Source organism: Myxocyprinus asiaticus, chromosome 4 (assembly GCF_019703515.2).
Source record: "Myxocyprinus asiaticus isolate MX2 ecotype Aquarium Trade chromosome 4, UBuf_Myxa_2, whole genome shotgun sequence".
In the NCBI taxonomy this organism is placed as follows: Eukaryota; Metazoa; Chordata; class Actinopteri; order Cypriniformes; family Catostomidae; genus Myxocyprinus; species Myxocyprinus asiaticus.
This window is the reverse complement of record NC_059347.1, coordinates 43,141,429-43,165,117: the sequence shown is the minus strand read 5'-3', so window position 1 is coordinate 43,165,117 and position 23,689 is coordinate 43,141,429. Positions and strand designations below refer to the sequence as shown.

Genomic DNA, 23,689 nt, shown 5'->3' with positions numbered 1-23,689 from the left:
CCCATGTAGAATAAAACAGCTTTTATAAGATTACTGACAAGACTAGAGTCCTCATCTCATGTGAGTGGTTATGATTTTATACATACTGTATGTTTCAAGTAAAAGTTTTTTTAATGGGGAAAAAACCTTGGGGGAGTGCACCTTCACACTGTTGTTAAAAATACTATTTATATATTGAATAGACCTGACCATGTGCATATGTGTTTTAGCTCTGACGATGAGGGAGCCATTGATGAGAAGAGTGGTGAAGGTGCCTTGTCAACACTTTACTCCAGAAGCAGGAGACACCTATCTGGCAGAAAGGGAAAGCGGAGGAGAAGGAAAAACTCCCATGCTGTGAGAGACCTCAGTGAAGAGTTAAATCCGATGCGTTCTGTAAGTAACTGATAGCTCAGTATCAGTACACTTACTGTAATCCATTATCATGTGTTACACCATTGTTACCTGAAATGTACTGTATGAAAATGTTGTTGATAATTCCTGCTGAAAAGACCAGTTTAGACCAGCATTCATTTACATGCTGATCCAGGTTGGTTTGTGTTGGACTAGCTAGAACTGTAGACTCACATAGCCATGTTATTCACCATACAAACTAAGGTGGTGAAGATGGCCAGCCAGCATGGTCTTTATGATGAAGATGGTTGACAAAAAAAGTGTTTCTGGGGACACCAGCACAACAAGCATCCAGTGCTGGAGACCAGCATCCAATACAACATATAGACTACAGTATCCTGTTGTTTTCAGCATGCATAACAATGTTTTGTCGCTTTTGTCAGATTTGCCATTTTTTTTTTTTTTTTTTTTTCAGAGTGCAGAGAGACCTCAGGATAAGATCATCATAGACAAGGAACAACTCAAAGAGCTTATGCTGTCACTACAGCAACAAAAAACAATATGAATACCACTTAAAGTGTCACATGCACCTCCATGATGCCACAATAATTCCCTCTTTTCATTCCTTAAAAATGTTAATCATCATTTTGAGAGTGGTGTGATTTCCTCAGGCTGCAGTTTACTCTCTGGAGAAGCTGAGAGAGGAAATGGATCAGGCTAAGAGAGAGCAGCACTCTCTACAGCTCAATGTGAGGGACAGCAGAGCACAGGCCCAGAACATCAAGTATGTCCTAATCACAGAAACGTTAATATAGACAGCCTTTTGTATCTGCTGGCATAATTACTGAATGCATTTGTGCTTAAATTGATTAATTAATGATCAGTTAGCTTAATCGATCAAATTATTAACAACGAATGATCGATCATTGATTATTAATTATCATCCCTAATAGCAATGGCTTGATACTTTTGTTCTTAGATTCTATTTCTATGACTACCACTTGCATTGATTTAGCATACTTTGGCAAATCATTATACCTTTATATATATATATATATATATATATATATATATATATATATATACTTTATATATGATGCTAATATACTGTATGTACATTATATTAGTATACTGATATGATCATAAAAACACATTTGTCAATGTAATATGAAATCACTTAAATATATGCATCTATTTTCAAAGTCATTGGTTTTGCTGAATTAATATTTGTGGATATAGTGTTTTAAATTCATTGTATTTTAATACCTTTATGCCGTCAGTATATAAGCCACAGTGTGTCTGATCTGGAGAGGGACGAGATGGACAGGATGCTGGATAATGCCAAATCTGAACTGTTCTCAGAACGTTTCAGATACACAATGGAATCTATGAAGGAGGTAAATTATTGATACATACTATAGTATGCTATAGACCTGGAACTTTAGTACACTGCACTAAATGCAGACTCAAAGAGTCCAAGTATATGTCAATAAACAATACCTTGTTTTACAAGAGGTAAAATGAGAGAATTAGTAAAAGGTCTGCAATAAATGTCTATATATTTCTCTTTCTCTATTCTTCCCTCTTCCGTATACACATTTATCTCTTTTTCTCACCTCAGAGGCTGGATGAGGTGAATCAGGCATTGGAGCAGAGAGAAGAGAACTGTAGGGCTCTCCGACAGAAATGCAGTGACCTGGAGGAGCAGTTGGTTGATACAATCAGAGAAAGAGAACAAATAAAAGAGGTAGATCCTCAGCTGTTTCTTCTTAAAGGAATAGTTCACCCCAAAATTAAAAGCCTCTTATCATTTACTCAATCTCATGCTATCCCAGATCTGTATGACTTTTTTTCTTCTGTAGAACACAAATGAAGATTATAAGAAGAATATCTCAGCTTTGTAGGTCCTCACAATGAAAGTGAATGGATGCCAGAATTCTGAAGGTCCAAATATCACATAAAGACGTCAGTGGTTTAATCAATGTCTTCTGAAGTGATCCAGTTGGTTATGGGTGAGAACAGACCAAAATATAACTCCACATTCACTGGAAATCTTGCCATTGCAGTCTCTTGACACGATCATTTCAACCTTGATTACACTTCCTAGTGCTTGATGCACGCAAAGAGAATTCAATAGCGCTATAGGACATTGTGGTGATGTGGATGTGGCCGTGCGACACCTGTGGAGAGCGAGGCCGGGAGAGGAAGAACGGTAAGGATTGACACCTGTGGGAAATCACCTCTAACAGCTGTTTTGTGTTGCAATGAGACCTGTAGAGGGATAAAAGTCAATCCAAACCGCCGGAGGGAGAGAGAGAGAGAGAGAGAGAGACGCACGCAGCAGAGTCTTGTGTGTGTGTTGCTGAAAAGCAAACAGAGTGTATTAGACTAAAAAGTGTGTGCAATAAAAAGCTTACGTGGATCGTTTACCCGGCTCCCGCTTCTTCATTCACAAAGTAGCAAGAAACCTGTCACAGTGACAAGACTCTGCTGCATGTGTCTCTTTCTCTCTCCTCCATTGGTTTGGATTGCCCTTTTATCCCTCTCCAGCTCTCACTGCAACACAAAACAGCTGTTAGAGGTGATTTCCCACAGGTGTCAATCCTTACCGTTCTTCCTCTCCCGGCCTCGCTCTCCACAGACATCACTCGGCCATGCCCACATCACCACAGTAGTGTAATCAAGCTTAAAATCACGATCACCAAGGAGACTGCTGTCAAGATTTATAGTGAAAAAGGAGTTACATTTTGGTCTGTTCTCACCCAAAACCGAATGGATTGCTTCAGAAGATATGGATTAAACCTCTGGAGTCGTATGGATTACTTTTATGATGCCTTTATGTTATATTTGAACCTTTAGAGTTCTGGTCACCATTCACTTGCATTGTATGGACCTACAGAGCTGAAATATTCTTCTAAAAATCTTAATTTGTGTTCAACAGAAGAATGAAAGTCATTTACATCTTGGGGTAAGTAAATGATAACAGAATTTTCATTTTTGGGTGAACTATCGCTTTAATGGTCTCTCACTCCACCATTACTGTTCACTATTTGTATAATGTATGTGCAGTCTTCAGAAGAAGAGCAAAAGCAGCAGGCGAACCGGTTTGGAGCACTGGAGCAAATCTTTGCCCAGAGAGAGCTTCTTCTGCAGGTGATGGAGGAGGAAAAGAAAGCCCTTCATCTGGAGCTCTGCTCACTTCGAGAGGAACACAGCTTACAGCTGTAATTATAATTATAATTATTTTCCTTCTTATACAAGGCTTAGTTTGTAGAAGCTTCTTCCATGGCTTCCTAGTGGGTGTATGCCATTCTGTACAATAATGTACAATAGTGTTTTGGTAAAATATTTATAAAATAAATGTAATATAATAGAATAGAAAAGTTCAAAAAAAATACCATGGTACTTCCATGTTATTTAAGATATGGTACCATTGGTAGTACCATGGAATTATTTGAAGTACCTTAGAAAGAGTATCTTCAGAAAGAGCAGCTAATAGAGGACAAGGAACAAGCACTGGCAGCACTAAAAGAAACCCACAAAAGTAAGACTTTCTCTGTATCTGTGTTTCCTGTCTTTGACCATTATAGGAGAAGATATCACAATTTTTTTACCAATCAATATATTTAATTATGAAAACATTTCTTGAGATCTACACTATATTGCCAAAAGTATTCGCTCACCCATCCAAATAATTGAATTCAGGTGTTCCAATCACTTCCATGGCCACAGGTGTATAAAATGAAGCACCTAGGCATGCAGACTGCTTCTACAAACATTTGTGAAAGAATGGGCTGCTCTCAGGAGCTCAGTGAATTCCAGCATGGTACTGTGATAGGATGCCACCTGTGCAACAAGTCCAGTCGTGAAATTTCCTCGCTACTAAATATTCCACAGTCAACTGTCAGTGGTATTATAACAAAGTGGAAGCGATTGGGAATGACAGCAACTCAGCCACGAAGTGGTAGGCCACGTAAAATGACAGAGTTGGGTCAGCGGATGCTGAGGCGCATAGTGCGCAGAGGTCGCCAACTTTCTGCAGAGTCAATCGCTACAGACCTCCAAAGTTCATGTGGCCTTCAGATTAGCTCAAGAACAGTGCGTAGAGAGCTTCATGGAATGGGTTTCCATGGCCGAGCAGCTGCATCCAAGCCATACATCACCAAGTGCAATGCAAAGTGTCGGATGCAGTGGTGTAAAGCACGCCGCCACTGGACTCTAGAGCAGTGGAGACGCGTTCTCTGGAGTGACGAATCACGCTTCTCCATCTGGCAATCTGATGGACGAGTCTGGGTTTGGTGGTTGCCAGGAGAACGGTACTTGTCTGACTACATTGTGCCAGCTGTGAAGTTTGGTGGAGGGGGGATTATGGTGTGGGGTTGTTTTTCAGGAGCTGGGCTTGGCCCCATAGTTCCAGTGAAAGGAACTCTGAATGCTTCAGCATACCAAGAGATTTTGGACAATTCCATGCTCCCAACTTTGTGGGAACAGTTTGGGGATGGCCCCTTCCTCTTCCAACATGACTGCGCACCAGTGCACAAAGCAAGGTCCATAAAGACATGGATGAGCGAGTTTGGTGTGGAAGAACTTGACTGGCCTGCACAGAGTCCTGACCTCAACCCGATAGAGCACCTTTGGGATGAATTAGAGCGAAGACTGCAAGCCAGGCCTTCTCGTCCAACATCAGTGTCTGACCTCACAAATGCGCTTCTGGAAGAATGGTCAAAAATTCCCATAAACACACTCCTAAACCTTGTGGAAAGCCTTCCCAGAAGAGCTGAAGCTGTTATAGCTGCAAAGGGTGGGCCGACGTCATATTAAACCCTATGGATTAAGAATGGGATGTCACTTAAGTTCATATGCGTCTAAAGGCAGATGAGCGAATACTTTTGGCAATATAGTGTATATTGTGATTTATGGATGTATCTGTTCAAGGATTTTGTGTGTAATCTTAAGGAACACGTTGAGGAAATTAGCCGCCTATCCAGAGCCCAGTTGCACTTGTGTGATGATGATACAGATGGACTGTTTACACGTCTGCGCAGGCAGCTGCAAGCTAAAGATGATGAGCTCAGGCAGGTGCTGAATAACATGGCACACTGTAAAGAAAAAAACACTGCAAGACTTTTTTGAGTTGAACAAGAACAAATTTGAGTTGGAGCTCACCGCAGAGCTGGAGAGGTGATGCATGCTGTTAGACCAGCATTGACCATCAAAAACCAGCCTGAACCAGCATGTACATTCATGCTGGTCTAAGATGGTCTTTTTAGCAAGGTTGCACAACAATAATTGTTACTTTAATCCTGTTGAGTTGTGATTTTCCATCTTAACCTTTACTGTATAAAACAGAAGGGCCCTGAAACCCAGAGCAGAACAGCAGAAGAGACTGGAGAGACTGGAGAATAAGATGAGACATCTGACTGGGGTGAATGACTGTTCAATTAATGAATATGAACAGAAAGCATACTTTAAATTAGAGCATTTAATGAAATAAAGAACATCTTGCAAAAGGTGTGAAAGTGTCTGTACCAAAAATGCCCTTTTAGATTTTTGCAATTAACTCAGGAAGCACTGTTCTTTGAGGGATATGTTCTTCCATGTGCTCTCTTTCTGTCAAGTAAACTTATAAACAAGTACACTTTCCTGCTGTTCTGTCTCATTGCAGCATGATTACTCAAGGATAAGGTGTTGGAGTGATGGCTGCTGGAAATGGGGCCTGTCTAGATTTGATCAAAAATGACTTTGTTCAAATAGTGATGGTGCTGTTTTTTATATCAGTAATGTCCTGACTAGACTTTGTGATCAGTTGAATGCCACTTTAGTGAATTAAAGTACCAATTTCCTTCCAAAAACTCGTCCCTCCTTTTCTTTAATAAAAGCACAAATTTGGGTTACAGTGAGGCACTTATACAATGGAAGTGAATGAGGGCAAATTTTTGAACATTAAAATACTCACTGTTTCAAAAGTATAGTCACAAGACATAAAGAATATGCATGTAAACATGATTTTAGTGTGATAAAATCACTTACAAACATTTTCTGTTTAAAGTTATAGCCAATTTTACAACTTTGTTACCATGACGATGTTATGTCAACAAACCCTAAAATGACTGTAGAAATGACAATTTAAACAACTTTACATCTCAAATAATGCATGAATTTTAACAGAAGAATTAATGTAAGTGCTTTTATAAAATTATGAGTTTCACATTTCTGTGTTTTAATTCTGCTCACTTTCATTGTCTCCAGCCACTTCCATTGTAAGTTCCTCACTGTAACCTCTTTTTTTGCTTTTTTTTGAGTTGAAATACATTTTTGTAATCAACATTATGCCACAAATGCTTAACTTGTATTGAACCCGGAATATTCCTTTAAACTCTCTTATCCTAGAATTTGTCCATTACTTTAATAGGAAAAAGACAAGAAAATAATATTTTAATTACCTCCTTTGTGGAACTAATGACCAGAGTTTACAACCTGTCATTTAACCCTGTTACACTTGTATTGTATACTTTGCAGCACGTTTTATAATGCATAATTTTTTTAGAAGCACTCATCATTGTTATTGATTGGCGCTGCTAAAATCAGTGCAAGTTCATGACTTTGGTTTTTTTTCTGCATAAATAAAATGTCACAAGAAAATAATTATACAGCCAAATGGATTTTATTTTAAAACAAGAATAAATTAAAAATAAAATAAATAAATAAAAAAACCCTCCAATCTCTGATAATGAATAATGAAGCGGGCTAAAGATCTCGTCAAACAAACTCTAAATATTTTTATATAATAGGCTACCTAAAAAGCCTACTTGAGAAACAAGTAGTTATACAGAATTGTTTTTTTTTTAGTTTTGTTTTTTTGCATGCATGCATGAACTTTATTTAATCTTTGTTGTCTAACCTTCCAGTGTTTCACTAGAAGAAACATCTTAATAATGATTACATGATTACAAGAGACTTTTATTGTAGCAAAATATGTTGGAGTTGTAGCGCAGTAGCTAGTGAACATGACCTTGCGGCTTGCGCCATGACAAATTGAGAGTAACTGAAATCAAAATAATTGTTAAAAGGTTTGCATTTTTAGCCACTACATTGTTAGCTGCATCTAAACAATGAAAATTCATCAGAAAGTGTGCCTTTCTGATTAAATTACCTATATTCACCCTAATTCTTGATACCATCCTGTACACTCAACACTGTACAGAAGGTTAATTGCTGAATTCTCCTTGACTGTTCCTTGACTCCTGTGAGCTTTCTGTCCCTACTGCACCTCTCAGACTGATCATTATTCTCCAATGAAATTGCTGAACATCTGCAGTTTAATCAGAGCTGTCGGCTGAGTTTTTCAGATTGCCTCTCTTTGGCATCCAAGGCGTATTTGGTGTCCTGAAGGTCCTCAATGATCTCCAAGGCATCCTGAAGCTCCTGGGCAAGGACGTTGTATTTCTCGGTCAGTGTTCTGTTCTCCAGGCGGAGCTCCTCGATGTGGCGTCTCAACTCCAGGCTGCTATGGCCACAGTGCCCCCGCAGATGCTCCACCTCCGTCAACAGGACCTCCATACCCCTCATCAGAGGCTCCAACTTCTCTGCAGTCACCTTCTCCTGTTGTTGTGTCATGCTCTTTTCTGTTTTATCCACCTTCTGTGTTGCTTTTGTGATTCAGTTTTGCCTGTGATTCAAATGTGCTTCTCCTGAGCTTTAGATCATTCTAATGCTCAGAAAAGAATGAGAAAAGGATGACTGATACAAAAATACAAGTTCCTTGTATTGAAGCTCCTAAAAGACAAAAATATAAATTGGTAAAGCCAGTTTGGCTCCCTCTTCTACTTGTTTTCTTACACTTCTCTTCTATAAACATCTAAAGGCCATTTTAACATTCTCTAGTCCCATTACTAAGGCTTTACTAAAGCTTAAAACATTATTAAAACATACACAGATGTACACACATAAACACATTTAGACACACATACAGTATTAGCCACTGGACAGTCTTAATCTGTACCAAAAACTTACAGTTTCTTTCCTCCCTTCATCAGTTTATGGAATTTTCAAGGTGATGGATTTGTGATCTGTTCAGAATACTTTTCGATCAGTCAGGCGAAGGTACAAATGTCCTGATCAGTGATTCTACTACACTTTAAGCCAATCTAATTACTAAGGTGATTACCAAATACATAAGCCCCAGACAATGTGACTGCTAATCTAGTAGACTGTCAATCCACAATGTCTTCCAGATGGTACCAGGAAAATACTAAATAGTCCCAGAGCACTGATATTCTCTGAAACAGAGTCATCGTCTGGAGGGTACAACAGAAAACGTTGTCCCGGGCATTGTGACAAGTGGGGCCACTAAACATGTCTTTACACTGCTGACTCTACAAGCTGGATAGGGGCTGGAGCCCACTCTTATAATTAATTTTGTGCCGAGCCCCATGAATAGATTTGTATTGTTACAGATCATTAAAAGGCTGTTTTAGGGAGCAAGAGAATTTAACAGTGTCCTGGTATAAAAAGAGGAGATGTCATAACAGGTTAAGCCTCTTTGAAACTGATGTCTGTACTTTTAATCTGATGGCACACACTAATCCAGTCATGCTTGAGAAAACAGAGAGATTGCAAAGAAAGAGAGACAGAAAAAGAATTATCCCTTATAACTTGTAAATATGTATATTTACAAGGTTGGGGAGTAACGGAATACATGTAATGGGATTACGTATTTAGAATACAAAATATAAGTAACTGTATTCCACTACAGTTACAATTTAAATAATTGGTAATTAGAATACAGTTACATTCAAAAAGTATTTTGATTACTGAAGAGATTACTTTGCATTTTATTGTCATTTGTTTCATTTCATATTTAGTCCTTTCAGATGGAAAACATTTATACATATAAATGATGCGATCCAAAGTGCATTTGAACAGCGGTGAAACACTTTCTAAAGATGTGTTACATTCATACGAACAGACAGAGAAGTAAGTTTGAAGTAAGTTTGAAGTAAGTTTGGAGCAGAAGAAATAGGAATAAACCTTGTGTAAATTGTCAGCTTTACGCTAAGCTTAAATGCTATTTTTATCCATTTTACATGCACGTTACCAGGCACGATCATATTTTTTTATCAAGAAAATTCACGTTGGATCATAATTTCTTTTTTCTAGTAAGACCTTTGATATTAGGGCAAAAATTGTCTTCTTGATAATAATTGTTGTATTGTTTTCCTGTGAAAATATCTAAAAATCCTTAAAACAAGATCAATTTGATTTATCTTGTTTTAGAAACAACACTGCATAAGATATTTAGGTTTATCAGAGAATGTATTTTTAATGTGTGTATTTTGTCTTACTGTACTGGCAGAGCTTTTATAGTCAAAACAAGTGAAAATATTTATAGGGATATTGGAACGTCAATAGGGATATTGGAATGTTTGGGCATGGCAATATGGCGGCGCAGTGGCTTCACTGATATACATTTCTATATATATATACATCAGTGGATGTAACTACAGGGAGGGCAGCCACCCTAGGGCCCGGGGTAAGAGGGGGCCCGCAACAGTCATCCAAAAGGAACCTTAAAAATGGATTATGATAAATGTAAGTGAGTATGGAGTGGTGGTGGCGTAGTGGACTAAGCACTGAACTGGTAAGCAAAAGGTTGTTGGTTCAATCCCCACAGCCACCACCATTGTGTCCTTGAACAAGACACTTAACTCCAGGTTGCTCCAGGGGAATTGTCCCTGTAATAAGGGCACTGTAAGTTGCTTTGGATAAAAGCATCTGCCAAATGCATAAATATAAATGACCCAGGCTCCCCAAGGAGAGGGCATGACAGGTTCTTTGCACTGGGTGCCATAAGATCCAAGTTACACCACTGACTTTACATGTGACTTTATTTCTTCTGCTGAACACAAGCAAAGATTTTTAGAAGAATATCTCAACTCTGTAGGTCCATACAATGATGTAGGCTCCAAAAAGGACATAAAGGCAGCATAAAAGTAATCTATATGACCCCATTGATTTCATCCATGTCTTCACAAGTAATATGATAAGTGTGGGTGAGTAACAGATCGATATTTTAGTCCTTTTTTATTATAAATTCTCCTCCCTGCCCAGTAGGTGGCGATATACAAAAAAACAAAAAAAACAAAAAAACAAAATGGGAATCGTCAAAAACAAAAGAAGAACAATGTGAAAATAGATATTTATAGTAAAAATCTTGATATTGATACATATTGATTTGTTTCTCACCCACACCTGTCATATCTCTTCTGAAGATCTGGATTTAACCACTGGAGTCATATAGATTACTTTTATGCTGCCTTTATGTGCTTTTTGGACCTTCAAAGTTCTGGCCATCATTCACTTGCATTGTACAGACCTACAGAGCTGAGATATTCTTCTAAAGATTTTCATTTGTGTTCAGCAGGAGATGTAAAGTCACATCTGGGATAGCATGCGGGTGAGTAAATGATGAGAGAATTTTTTTTTTTTTTTTGGGTGAAATATCCCTTTACAGTCTTGGCTAAGAAAAGCTATTGAACATTTCCATCCTTATTTCAGAGGGAAAAAAGATACAGTTCATTGAATACATGCTGATCTTTACACAATATAGGGAAAGTTGTCACAATGGAACCAGCCTTTAAATAGCTTTTTTTAAGTTTTTTTTTTTTTTTTTTTTTTTTTTTTTTTAAGTAAACTGCAAAACAATTATGAAACACAAAACTTGTGAAATAAAAAAAATGTAAAAGGCAACATCAACATTTCAAACTATTGTTTAAATGAATAAATTGAAAAAAATAAAATAAAATTACAAATGAAACATGTGGCAACTAACCCCAGTAAAAAATATGAAAACATTTGGTGTTCACCCCACTTGTTAACTTCACCCAACAGCTATATAACAAAAATATGACATATTAAAATTTTTGTTTGGAATGTAATTCCCAAAAATTATTCATTTTTTTTTCTTTCTTTTTTTTTTTTTTTTTTGGCTTTGTGTTTGAAAACAATGATTAGAGAATTTTCATTTTTAGGTGAACTATCCCTTTAATTATTATTAGTCATAGACTATTGATAGGTTAACCTTATCTTAAGAATTAATGTTCAGATGTTCCTTTTTCAGAATGCAGGATGTTTTGAACAATCTAAATGTGCAGAACGGGAGAAGCAGTTGAAAGTGGAGAGCCAATCACTGAGGAATGACAATGCAAGCCTCAAAGGACAGTACAAAGACATGCAGAAAAAGCAGGGTGATACTCAACTCAAATCTTACTCAAATCATGACATCAGGAAGACATTCCAACAGTCCTTAGACCATGTGTGTGTGGGTCAGGTTTTGCCAACATTGTAAAGATGGAACAACCTGAAATCACCTACATTGTGGGGACCAGCGAAGTAATGTCTTAAAAGAATAGTTTACCAAAATAAATAAATAATTCTGTCATCAGTTACTCAATACTGTTCGCTCAATACAATAGCAGTGATACTGACTCACTTCAAAGCTTGTTAAAGCACCCAAAAGTGTAATAAAAGTAGTCCATGAGACTTGTGCATCTTATTCAAAGTCTTCTAAAGACATACGATGGCTTTGTATGATGATTTTATTATTGAATGAAATCATTGATCAACTGCTGTAAATACAGCTCTGACAGGGACCAAAACGATCACAAGGGTAATCACACTGTTTGAAGCAGCAGTATTGTTCCAAAAATGTTCTTTATTGTAGAGGTGCAAAATAAAACCTTGTTTAAGCAAAGTAAAACCAAGATAATTTTAAAAAACAGTCTGCAGGATAAAACTGTTGGGTACTAAAAGCAGCATGCACTCCCCTCCCTAAAACAGTGGAGTCTGTGGCACTCAAGCAGTGCTCAGAAACAACCATGTTTCACTTGTGCTCCAAACATGATCTGTCCATCTTGTTCCTCTCCTTCTAGTGGTGCCTGGCTTTTATACAAATTTCCCACCTTTGCTAATTGGATCTTATATATTGATCTGTTTCTTACCTACACCTATCATATCACTTCAGAAGATATGGATTTAACCACCACAGTCGTCTGAAGTATTTTTATGTTGCCCTTATGTGGATATTGGAGCTTAAAATTTTTGGCACCCATTCACTTGCATTGTGTGGACCTACAGAGCTGAAATATTCTTCTAAAATGCTTAATTTGAGTTCAGCAGATGAAAGAAAGTCATGCACATCTGGGATGGTATGAGGGTGAGTAAATGATCAGAGAATTTTCATTTTTGGGTGACCTAACCCTTTAATGCACCTACATAAATTATTCAATAATAAGCTGTTTATTATTTGAGCTATATATATTTCTAGGGGGATTAACTTATGGTTATGCCTGACTAATATAATTCCTGTGGTGAATTAAATTTTTTAATGTGCTCCTTTTGTTTCACCCTAAAAAGTGTTATTGAAGCAGTTTAAAGTTGATTCTAGACTTTATTAGCTCCAGAAGAGCATGTGTTGTGTATATGTTCTGCATAGGTACACCAAAGTTTAACAATAATGAAATAAAAATTAAAAACATTCAACCACATAAGGTGACTTTTTTCCAATTCTAAAACGCATTTGACACCTGTTATAGATTATAGGAATATCCAGACAGCTAAAATGAAATTATTAGGGCAGTTGCCAAATTATGCCCAGTACAAGACCACATAACACTATCTTATATGGAATATTTTTATTAATCATTCAGTTAATCCATTTTTGATAATTGAATATGTATGCAATATACAATGAGATAAAAATGAAAATGTGTAATCAATGTACTATGAATAACTGCATTATGAATGTTATTCAATATTTAATCATTCATTTACTGATCTAATTATCATTTACTCAGTTTAATAATCAAAGTGCAACTCAATGGGAAAATACAGCTTGACTTCTCTATGGAGAATTACAGCCTTTCTGTTAATGACCCTTTCTGTAAATGATCCAGAAAAAATGTGTGTATTGATACTAAAGGGATGCTTTAATGTTTTAATTAGAACAGAGCCAGGCATTGTCTGGTACCTGCCTGAAAGAGGCAGAGGATACATGTGCATTAATTAGTGCTAGAAACGAGATGAAACTAATGTATGTGGGTGTGTACACATTTCCCATCTTACAGGAATGTGTGTAACCAACGACTGTAATAAGGGAAATCATTTAATATACCAATCAAATTAATGCAGAAAGTAATGATTATTAGTTAATATAAAATATGTAACTAAATGAAGTGCTTACAGTGTGTTTTATGCATATAAAATGAAAGTCATGCTTTTGCCACTATTGAAGCAAGTTGGGCCAGGATGACCAGCTAGAGACGGTGATGACGAAACTAGGGGGAATAAGATTTTATTGGATGTACAACTGTGTAAAGACAAAACAGAAGTTTCTTGCAATATTAACCAGTAATGAGTTCATATAGGATAAGTACTATTAACAGCAAACAGAAGACTTTAAGCTATGCAATGACTATAAAACTGTGACAGCACATTTGACCAATGTACCACAGGAATAAACATCAAAAATTAATGTTCACATATGATATTTCTCATTTTTACTAGTGCAAGTATGGTCCCAGCAACAAAGAAAGTGTTCGCCAACAGCCAAAGAGCAGGTTAAAAAAAAAAACATGGCACAAATAAATCTAATCGGATACTTGCGCAAAGCTTAAAGGAATGGTTCACCCAAAAATGAAAATTTGCTGATAATTTACTCACCCTCATGCCATCCAAGATGTATCGGAGTTTCTTTCATCAAAACAGAATTTAAGATTTTTAGGATTTCATTTCAGGTCTCCTCCTCCTCCAATGCAAGTGAATGTCCTCCCATTTTTTGACGGTCCAAAATGCATATTTAGGGTGCATCAAAATAATCCACACGACACCAGTCGACAAATAAAGTTCTTCTGAACACACACGATCGATTATTTTGAGAAACAAAACAATACTTATATACTTTTTAACTACAAATGTTCACTTCCGTACATCTGTGACGTGCGCTCATGAGAGGGATGACGTAAGCTCATTGGTAAGGTCACGTGGAGGAGTCAGGAAGCGCGTCATTGTTTAAATTGTTTTTATTATTATTATTATTATTATTATTAGGAAATTAATTTTTATTTTATATTGTTTTGGAATGTTTTGTTGTGAACGGCGCTTGGTCTGTGCTCCGTGCAAGTTTCTATTGTAAACAATGTCGCACTTCCTGCCTCCTCCACGTGACGCGTGACCTTACCAACGAGCTTACGTCATCCCTCTCATGAGTGCACGTCACAGAGATGTATGGAAGTGAACATTTGTAGTTAAAAAGTATATAAGTATTGTTTTGTTTCACAAAATAATAAATCGTTTAATCATATAATCCGAATATTATTTGTCGACTGGAGTCGTGTGGATTATTTTGATGCACCCTAAATATGCATTTTGGACCGTCAAAAAACTTTAGTACACTCACTTGCATAGTTTAGAGGAGGAGGCCTGAAATTAAATCCTAAAAGTCTTAAATTCTGTTTGATGAAGAAAGAAACTCAGATACATCTTGTATGGCCTGAGAGTGAGTAAATTATTAGCAAATTTTCATTTTTGGGTGAACTATTCCTTTAATGTCTGAGCAGTCTGAATTAGTTCAAAGCTTATTCCGTACACGGAATACAAAGAGTCAGATCTTTGAAAGATTTCCCTCTATAACTCCATGTCTTCCTCTCCACAATTGAGAACTGCAGGGCTGCTGAACAAGGGGCTGAAAGTTTGCACATTGGTTGCTGTGAACTGGGGTAGGGATGTGGGGCTGAGGGGGCTGCTGATAGATGGTATAGGAGTGAGAGTCTGTCTGCTCACTGACAGCTGCTTACGCTGCTGTCTTTGTAGGGAGTCTTTTAGCCTCTGGGTGAGAGGGTCCTCTGGAGGGCGCCATACTACCAGTTCCATACAAGAGCGGCTCCTGCAGAAATAAGGGAAGAAGGGTGTTCTAAGAACTGCAATGGGAGAAAGGTGCCTGAGGTTATTACAGGCAGGCTAGTATGCCTTACAAGCTTCATATGGTTAGGATTACGGATGGGGGTGGGTTTATGGCATCTGCCGCCTGCCAGGAACAAATCCAGGCAACTCTTTACAACGGGCTCTAAGTGCTAGATTCCTAAAAGTTCTGTTTCACTCAAAAGTGAAATGCGTAGACCTAATTCACAGTAGCGCCATCTTTGGCTTTTGATGTCAATGAAAACTAGGCTGTGAGGGATAGACATACAGTCTCTTCAATGGCACACACAGTATAAAGCTGTATAAAGCTCCTAGATCCCATCTGATTTTCCACAACTCATGTTGTCTGGAGTTTTTTGTCTACTGAATGTTCTTGTAAAGATGTTTTTTCAATGTTTTGTCTGCAGAACCATCCAAAAACACTTTAAACTGCAGTTCAGCCCATTGAAGAGACTGTTTGTCTATCGTTCACAGCCTCATTGTCATTCCCGTTAAAAATCAAAGATTTGAATAAGGTCTATTGGGAATGTTTCACATTCATTTCATGTTGTCTTTAAACAAACATTAGACTGACAACTGCTGTGACATTGGTCTTCTTTATGATGTTTGACATTGATTGTGGCAAACTGTGTAATTTTGTGTAGTATTGTAGTAAAAAAGCAGTAAAATATACCCACATTGACTGTGCCACTGTATGTGGTAGAATGTCACCAATCCCACGCTGTAACCCCTCCCTTAGGCTGTCAGACATCACCAGCACTGGCCTGCGTGAAGCTGGTTCCACATCCAGCTCCTCTTCGCCATCATCTTCCAAAGTTATCCTGACACACACCTCAGTATCAGAAGGTTGTCCATAAAAATCTACCATTCTATCTTATACCAATCTACCATTATATACATCCAAAAAACCCTTTGGTTGTGAGAACGAAATAACAGCATACATAATGATTCTACAGCATTGCGCGTATTAATTACATATACTGTAGATTTGTTTTTACAAAAATTCTAACAAATGTAAAGCAGTTCCTCACATAAAATTTAAGAACAATGAATCTGCATAAACAAGCAGAGATAAAGAAAAAGAGCACATGTATACAGTTCAAAATCAAATTAAAATGGCCTCTTCTAGTCATTCTCACCTCTCTTCTATCTCCTGCAGTCTCCTCTGAGCTACCTCCATGCCTGACACCTCTGTGTGAACTCTGAGTATTGGAGAGGGAGAGGCAGTGAAGGGCAGACCCATCTCCTCTGTCCTGGGTTCAGTCTGTGACTGAACCCGGCTGGTATCAGAAAAAGGGGAAGGGGTGGTGCAGTTCACAGTCCATCTGTGGCTCACTTTCGGACTTGGATACTCAGCTATTTCTACTCCGTCGTCTCCCATCAGCTTTCGTCTTTTGGGACTAAAGGTTCTAAAGGGAAAGAGGGCATGCAAAATACACTGTAACACAGTGCTGAGCAAAATAATGGTATATATACGTATATCAGTTTTGGTTTTACAACGGCTTAGAATGTGACTCCAATCATTATTTAGAACTGATATCTGTTACCATTTAGTTTTACTGTTTTGAGTGTTTTGTTTTTAATTCCGGTGTTATATAATATGAAGTAGCTGTTGAAAGCACTATAACAACACATCATTTGATGTTTTTGTGAAATGAATATTTATATACACTGGCAGCCAAAAGTTTGAAATAATGTCCAGATTTTGCTGTTTTGGAAAGAAATTGGTACTTTAATTCACCAAAGTGGCATTCAACTGATCAAAGTATAGTCAGGACATTAATTATGTAAAAAACTGCACCATCACTATTTGAAAAAAGTCATTTGATCAAACCTAGACAGACCCCATTTCCAGCAGCCATCACTCCAACACCTGATCCTTGAGTAATCATGCTAAATTGCTAATATTGTACTAGAAAATCACTTGCCATTATATCAAACACAGTTGAAAGCTGTTTGGTTCATTGAATGAAGCTTAACATTGTCTTTGTGTTTGTTTTTGAGTTGCCACAGTATGTAATAGACTGGCATGTCTTAAGGTCAATATTAGGTCAAAAGTGGCAAAAAAAGAAACAGCTTTCTCTAGAAACTCATCAGTCAATCATTGTTTTGAGGAATGAAGGCTATACAATGCTTGAAATTGACAAAAAACTGAAGATTTCATACAAAGGTGTACACTATAGTCTTCAAAGACAAAAGAAAACTGGCTCTAACAAGGACAGAAAGAGTTGTGGACAGTAGGATATTTACATCAGAGTCAACAATCATCCACGCGATTATCTAATCAGCCAATTGTGTGGCAGCGCATAAAATCATTCAGATACGGGTCAGGAGCTTCAGTTAATGTTCACATTAACTATCAGACTGGGGAAAAAATTTGATTTCAGTGATTTCGACTGTGGCATGATTGTTGGTGCCAGACAAGCTGGTTTGAGTATTTCTGTAACTGCTGATCTCCTGGGATTTTCACGCACAACAGTCTCTAGTGTTTACTTAGAACGGTGCCAATAACAAAAAACATCCAGTGAGGGGCAGTTCTGCGGATGGAAATGCCTTGTTGATGAGAGAGGTCAACAGAGAATGGCCAGACTGTTTCGAACAGACAAAGTCTATGGTAACTCATATAACCGCTCTGTACAATTGTGGTGAGAAGAATAGCATCTCTATTCTGAGCAATGCTATTCTGAGATGCAGGCTGCCGCACAAGGGGGACCTACACAATATTAGGCAGGTGGTTTTAATGTTGTGGCTGATCGGTGTATATACACAGTATATATAAATCAGGTGATTGCAAAATGTTCCAAAAAAGTTGGGACAGTCAAGGGTTTACCACTGTGTAACATCAGCATTTCTTCTCATAACACTTAAGCGTTTTGGCACTTAAGACACAAGCTAGTGGAATTTTCCCCCATTCATCCATTATGCAGGTCTTCAGCTGCGCAACTGAACAGGGCCTTCATTGCAGTGTTTTACACTTCATAATGTGCAACACATTCTCAATTGGAGACTCTGCTTACGCAGCCATGCACTTTTTATCCGGGAAGTATGTGGTTTGGCGTTGTCCTACCTGAAAACCACTTCTGAATGCGTGTGTTCTCTGATTCCTTTAAACATTACCATCTTAAAAACTGTCATTCATCTTTAAGGGATATCATGACACGGCTTGGGAATACTTCGGTAAACCTTTGTCAGTCAACATCACTCGCCACTGCATCCACAAATGCAAGTTAAGGCTTTATTATGCAAAGCAGAAGCCATACATCAACACTGTCCAAAAGCACAGCCGACGTCTCTGGGTTCAGTTTATCATCTGAGATGGAAAGTAGAACAGTGGAATCATGTTTTATGGTCCAACGAGTCCACATTCCAAATAGTTTTTGGAAAAACAGCCATCTTGTTCTCCGGGCAAAAGAGGAAAAGGACCATCTAAGCTGTTATCAGCATCAGTCCAAAAGCCAGTGTCTGTATGGGCTACGGGTGTGTCAGTGCCCATGGCGTGGGAACTCGCACATCTGTGAGGGCACCATTAATGCAGAAAGATATGTAAAAATTTTGAAACAACATATACTGCCATCCAGATGCCGTCTTTTCCAGGGACGTACCTGCATTTTCCAGCAGGACAACTTCAAACCACACACTGCCTGGATTACAAGTGTATGGCTCCGTCAGCAGAGAGTGTGGGTGCTAGATTGGCCTGCCTGCAGTCCTGACCTGTCTCCAATTGAGAATGTGTGGCGCATAATGAAGTGAAAATAAGGCAATGTTAGTTAGTTAGTTGTTAGTGATTTTATGCCATCCCAGCTTCCATGGCTATTTTCATGGTGAAAAACAAGTAAAAATATGTTAAAAGGTAGAGTAATTAAAAACCTATAAGGTTTTTAAAATGTATTTTCAGTAAGAACTCTAAAACTGACTTAAGGTTGACTTTGTTAAAAATCTCTTAAAGTGTTTGCTGAGTAAAATAAATTCCTAAAAGAAATAAATCCAGCACAATCCAATAAAATACGCTTCAAAGATTGTGGATTCTGACATGCGGTGCATAATGATGGATCTTCATCTGATATTAAAAACTTGTGGGAGTCTGGAATGTCCTATTCGGCAACGGGTGTAAATGATCTGACCCCAGCAATTACTGAAATTAAAGAAACATCTTTTGCCCACTACAGGGTTGATTTCATGCAATTTGTTTGTAATGCATTGATCCCATTCTGTTTGCCATTTGTTGATGTAAGAGGTAGGTTTCAGATCCGAGGGTGGTATGGAGCATTTTTTAAGATCTGTAGAAAGTGCTTCCTCTTTTTTTTCTTTTTTTCTTTTTCCCCTTTTTCTCCCAATTTGGAATGCCCAATTCCCAATGTGCTTTTAAGTCCTCGTGGTCACGTAGTGATTCGCCTCAGTCCGGGTGGCGGAGGATGAATCCCAGTTGCTTCAGTCCGGGTGGTGGAGGATGAATCCCAGTTGCCTCCGCGTCTGAGACCATCAACCCATGCATCTTATCACGTGGCTTGTTGAGCGTGTTGCCACGAAGACATAGCACGTGTGGAGGCTTCACACCATCCACCGCAGCAACCACGCTCAACTCACCACGCGCCCCATCGAGAACGAACCACATTATAGCGACCACGAGGAGTTTACCCCATGTGACTCTACCCTCCCTAGCAACAGGGCCAATTTGGTTGCTTAGGAGACCTGGCTGGAGTCACTCAGCAGGCCCTGGGATTCGAACTAGCGAGCTAGCGAACTCCAGGGGTGGTAGCCAGCGTATTTTACCACTGAGCTACCCAGGCCCCGAAAGTGCTTCTTTAGCAGCAGAGTCTGCTTATTCATTTCCTAGGATTCCACAATGGCCTATTACCCAGCAAAAGTAAATATTAAAATTCTGTGCCTACAGAGCTGACAATTTGGTTAGAATCTCTATAAGGGCTGGGTGGTCATTTTTGAATGATGTAAGCACTTGAAGACATGACTTTGAATTTGTTATTATTAAGAAATTTCTCTGTCGTGTGGTCTTGATGTGATCCAGTGCTAGAATAATAGCGTTGGCCTCTGCTGTAAAAATTGAGCTCTGATTGGGGATCCTTATTCCACATTTTTGGTGACTGATCACATATGCAGCTGACACATGATCTCCAGACTTTGATCTGTCTGTATATATAGGTGTGTGTGATGGAAACCTCTCTTTGATATTCAAGAGTTGTTGAAGGTATTCATTGAGATGGGTTTCAGATTTTTTTTTTTTTTTTTTTAAGTCCAGGATTATATTTGGTTTATTGAGATCAAAGTCAAATTTTATGTTTTCTAGACGGGATTTAATCCATAGACCAGGAGGTTGGATATGCCTCGGTTTTCTCTCATACAGATGTGAATACTGGGCTGAGAAGACTGCATGATATGCTGGATTTTCTTTGTTGAGTATTGCAGGGTTAATTTGAGACGTCTGTTCTCTAGAGAAAGTTCATTAGCCTCTACATATAAACTTTGAATTGGTGATGTTCTGAAGGCCCCCAGTGCCAGATGTATGCCTTGATGGTGAACTGTGTCCAAAAGTCAGATATACGATTTCCTGGCTGAGCCATACACTATGCTTCCATAGTCCAAATGTGATCTGATCAGCATTCTGTAAAGGTTTAGGAGGTCTCTGTTCCTCACTTAGACTTTGCTAAAACCCTTAAAATATCCATTGCTTTAAAACATTTATCTTTTAAAATCTTTATGTGAGGAATAAAAGACAATTTATTGTCAAAGGTTATTCCAAGGAATTTGGTCTCCTTGACAACTTTGATAGGATCACCGTCCATAAATAGCTCTGGGTCATGATGGAGAGAGCGTAACTGGCAAAAATGCATACAGACTGTTTTACTCTTCAAGAACTTAAACACGTTGGACACAGACCAGGCCTGGACCCTATTAATTGTCAGCTGGATTTTCCGTTCAAAACTGTTCATGAATTTGCCTCCGTAGCAAATACAAATGTCGTCTACATAAAGGCTGCAATGAATGTTTAATCAAAATACAGCAATGAAGACCCCGTACAATTGTGCAGCTGAAGACCTGCATAATGGATGAATAGAGGAAAAATCAGCTTGCTAAACTTAAACTTGTGTCTTCAGTGTCCAAATGCTTAATAAGTGTTATTAGAAGAAATGGTGATGTTACACAGTGGTAAACACTCGACTGTCAACTTTGAGGCGTGTTGCAATAATCTTTTTTTTTTTTTTTTTTTTTTTAACAAATAAATTCACAATTTAAAACATCAAATAATGTGTTGTTGGGGTGTTTCCAATATAGCACAGGGTGAACAGAATTTACAAATCACTCCTTTTTGTTTTATTAGCATTTTCCATACTGTCCCAACCTTTTCAAAATTGGGATTGTAAAAAGACAATTCATTTGTTATTAATTATCATATCTTTTGGTTTGAGTCCATTACGTTACAAATAAAAAAAGAGAAAATCAAATGTGATGAATTAACTTTCATTTGTAAAGAACCGAATTCCCTGGATTATCTTGTAAAACAATCACATGGTTATTTGATATCCTGTATAAGTTATTTTTCATTTCATTTCCAGCAAAAATAATGATTTTTGTTCTGTTACCGTGATTTCAATATTGTTTCTGTGATATAAAACTGCTCATATTGTGATATAAGATTTTGGTCTTATCACACACCCATACATAATGGCAGCATAATGGCAAATCCATCATCTGTTCCATCAACATCAGCGAGATCCATCTGTGAAAAATGTACTCACTCATCATTTGTCCTTCTCCTCTGCTTCCTCATACATCTTCTCTCCCAGCTTCTAAGTTTTGAATTCAAGACAAACAAGATGAAACCATTTGTCATGTTGAGTTATGATAATCTACGAGGCACTTGTGTTCATTTGTTTGCATAAACAAGGACCGCACAAAAGGCATTCACGTGTAATACTCACGCATTTGGCTTAGATCCACAAGTCAGTTGATGGGAGTCTCTTTTTGGCCCATTAATTGTGCCCAAATCAGGGTTACTAAAATGCACACGAGGAGAGTACATGATGAACTCCAGTTCGCTGCTTCCTGACCTGTGGCTCTGCATCATCTTCCAGCCAAAGGTGAGCTGAAGACATCAGGGTCTTTAGTGGAGCATTGTGGGTGGAAGAAACAATCTTTGAGATGGAACAATTAATAAATAAATAGTCAGAACAGGTTCTGCAGCAGTTCTACATGATACTGGATTTGCACATACTCATCTTCAACAAGAGATTAATTAAAGGTGCACTCAGTAATTTAATGAATTTGTCGTCTCGGACTTGCACTGACACCTAGAAGTGTGGATGCAGCATCATTCAAATACAATAGTTTTCAGCTACCAATGCCATTGTAGAAATTCACTATTGACAGTCAGCCATGATTAATTTAATCAATGAGTGAAAGTGTCCAATAACAGCATAGATACTGAGATAAAGCGAGTAGTATTTGGCTGGTTGTGTGATCTCAACATGGCAGCCCCCCATTTTATTTTTTATTTTATTTATTTATTTAATCAGGGACAATACACATTAATAATACAAAAGAAATATAAAATGTGCCAGATTTAGCCAAATTGGCTAATTTTCATCTGCAGTCCCTAGGTTACTGATATGAAAGGAGTCTTCATCTAATCAGAGTGCTCATGATTTTATACATAGATTTCAAAATTACACTTAATTTCTTTAGGAGTATAACTTTTTTAATGAGGAAAAAAAAAAATACTGAGTGCACCTTTAAAGGAACAAGGAAATGGGTAGCAAAAGAGAACACAAAACTTATGCCTTTTCAACTTTTTTTGTAACTAGCTTAATTTTTTATTTAGCTGTCTGCATGCTCACTAGCTAACAAATATATCGCTGACCTAGTTGAATAATTATTGGATAGGGTTTTATGGTTTTAACAGGACAAACTGTCTTCTGCTAGTGAACACTGCAGGTGTTTACTATATGTAATGCTGTAAATGTATGCATAATCTCACACCGTAGGCCATGATACTTAAATGCAAGTTTATTATGCTCTGGACAAGCCAACTTTTCTCTCAGCTTTACCTGCACTGACCTAAAATATTTCAACTACGGCATTTGGTTGCAACCTGGGTAAGAATAAGTTGACTTGTTCGCTGGCTGCAGCTTCAAACATGCTCTAGTCACACGCCCCAAAACATAAAAACAACACCTCGTCAGTTCTTCTATTATGAAGATAAACACTTACCTTTAACGCATTCACAAAAGCTGAATGTAAGTTTTGCTTGCAATGTGTTACAAACGTCTAAAGACAGTTGACGTGAGAAGTTGCCTGGTTCTGAATTTTACGACGCTTTTCTGGAAAAGTGTATGAGCGAGGACCCATGGGACTTGTAGTTTATAGG

The 23,689-nt window shown here is 37.9% G+C and overlaps 2 protein-coding genes across 3 annotated transcripts; one reads left to right on the top strand and one right to left on the bottom strand.

The window, feature by feature from the left end:
* Positions 1 to 366: 366 nt before the first annotated feature.
* On the top strand, positions 367 to 3,561 carry LOC127439763 (epidermal growth factor receptor substrate 15-like 1). The gene is made up of 5 exons (XM_051695988.1): positions 367 to 375; positions 1,005 to 1,082; positions 1,614 to 1,730; positions 1,955 to 2,080; positions 3,403 to 3,561. The coding sequence occupies exons 1-5, from the start codon at positions 367 to 369 to the stop codon at positions 3,559 to 3,561; spliced, it is 489 nt and encodes a 162-aa protein (XP_051551948.1).
* A 10,107-nt stretch (positions 3,562 to 13,668) lies between these two features.
* LOC127439944 (coiled-coil domain-containing protein 117-like) lies at positions 13,669 to 23,668 on the bottom strand. 2 transcript variants are annotated; one of them, XM_051696249.1, is made up of 6 exons: positions 23,533 to 23,668; positions 22,245 to 22,457; positions 22,062 to 22,109; positions 16,449 to 16,718; positions 15,987 to 16,130; positions 13,669 to 15,274 (listed from the first exon to the last, which is right to left on the bottom strand). In XM_051696249.1, exons 2-6 carry the CDS (start codon positions 22,388 to 22,390, stop codon positions 15,016 to 15,018), a joined length of 867 nt encoding a protein of 288 aa, XP_051552209.1. In that variant the 5' UTR covers positions 22,391 to 22,457; positions 23,533 to 23,668; the 3' UTR covers positions 13,669 to 15,015. The 2 variants fall into 2 exon arrangements, with proteins under 2 accessions (XP_051552209.1, XP_051552208.1); XM_051696248.1 differs by having other exon boundaries at positions 22,062 to 22,112; positions 23,533 to 23,667.
* Between the last annotated feature and the right edge of the window lie 21 nt (positions 23,669 to 23,689).

Bases quoted from the DNA above. Each gene is read 5' to 3' on its own strand.
- LOC127439763 (XM_051695988.1), top strand. The intron at 1,083-1,613 runs GTGAGGGACAGC...TTATGCCGTCAG, and splicing joins AGCACTCTCTACAGCTCAAT to TATATAAGCCACAGTGTGTC. The intron at 1,731-1,954 runs GTAAATTATTGA...TTCTCACCTCAG, and splicing joins CAATGGAATCTATGAAGGAG to AGGCTGGATGAGGTGAATCA.
- LOC127439944 (XM_051696248.1), bottom strand. From the start codon at position 22,390: ATGATGCAGAGCCACAGGTCAGGAAGCAGCGAACTGGAGTTCATCATG. The intron at 16,719-22,061 runs GTGAGTACATTT...CTTTCCCTTTAG, and splicing joins AGGAGAAGGACAAATGATGA to AACCTTTAGTCCCAAAAGAC. The intron at 15,275-15,986 runs GTGGGTATATTT...TTATTTCTGCAG, and splicing joins CATACAGTGGCACAGTCAAT to GAGCCGCTCTTGTATGGAAC.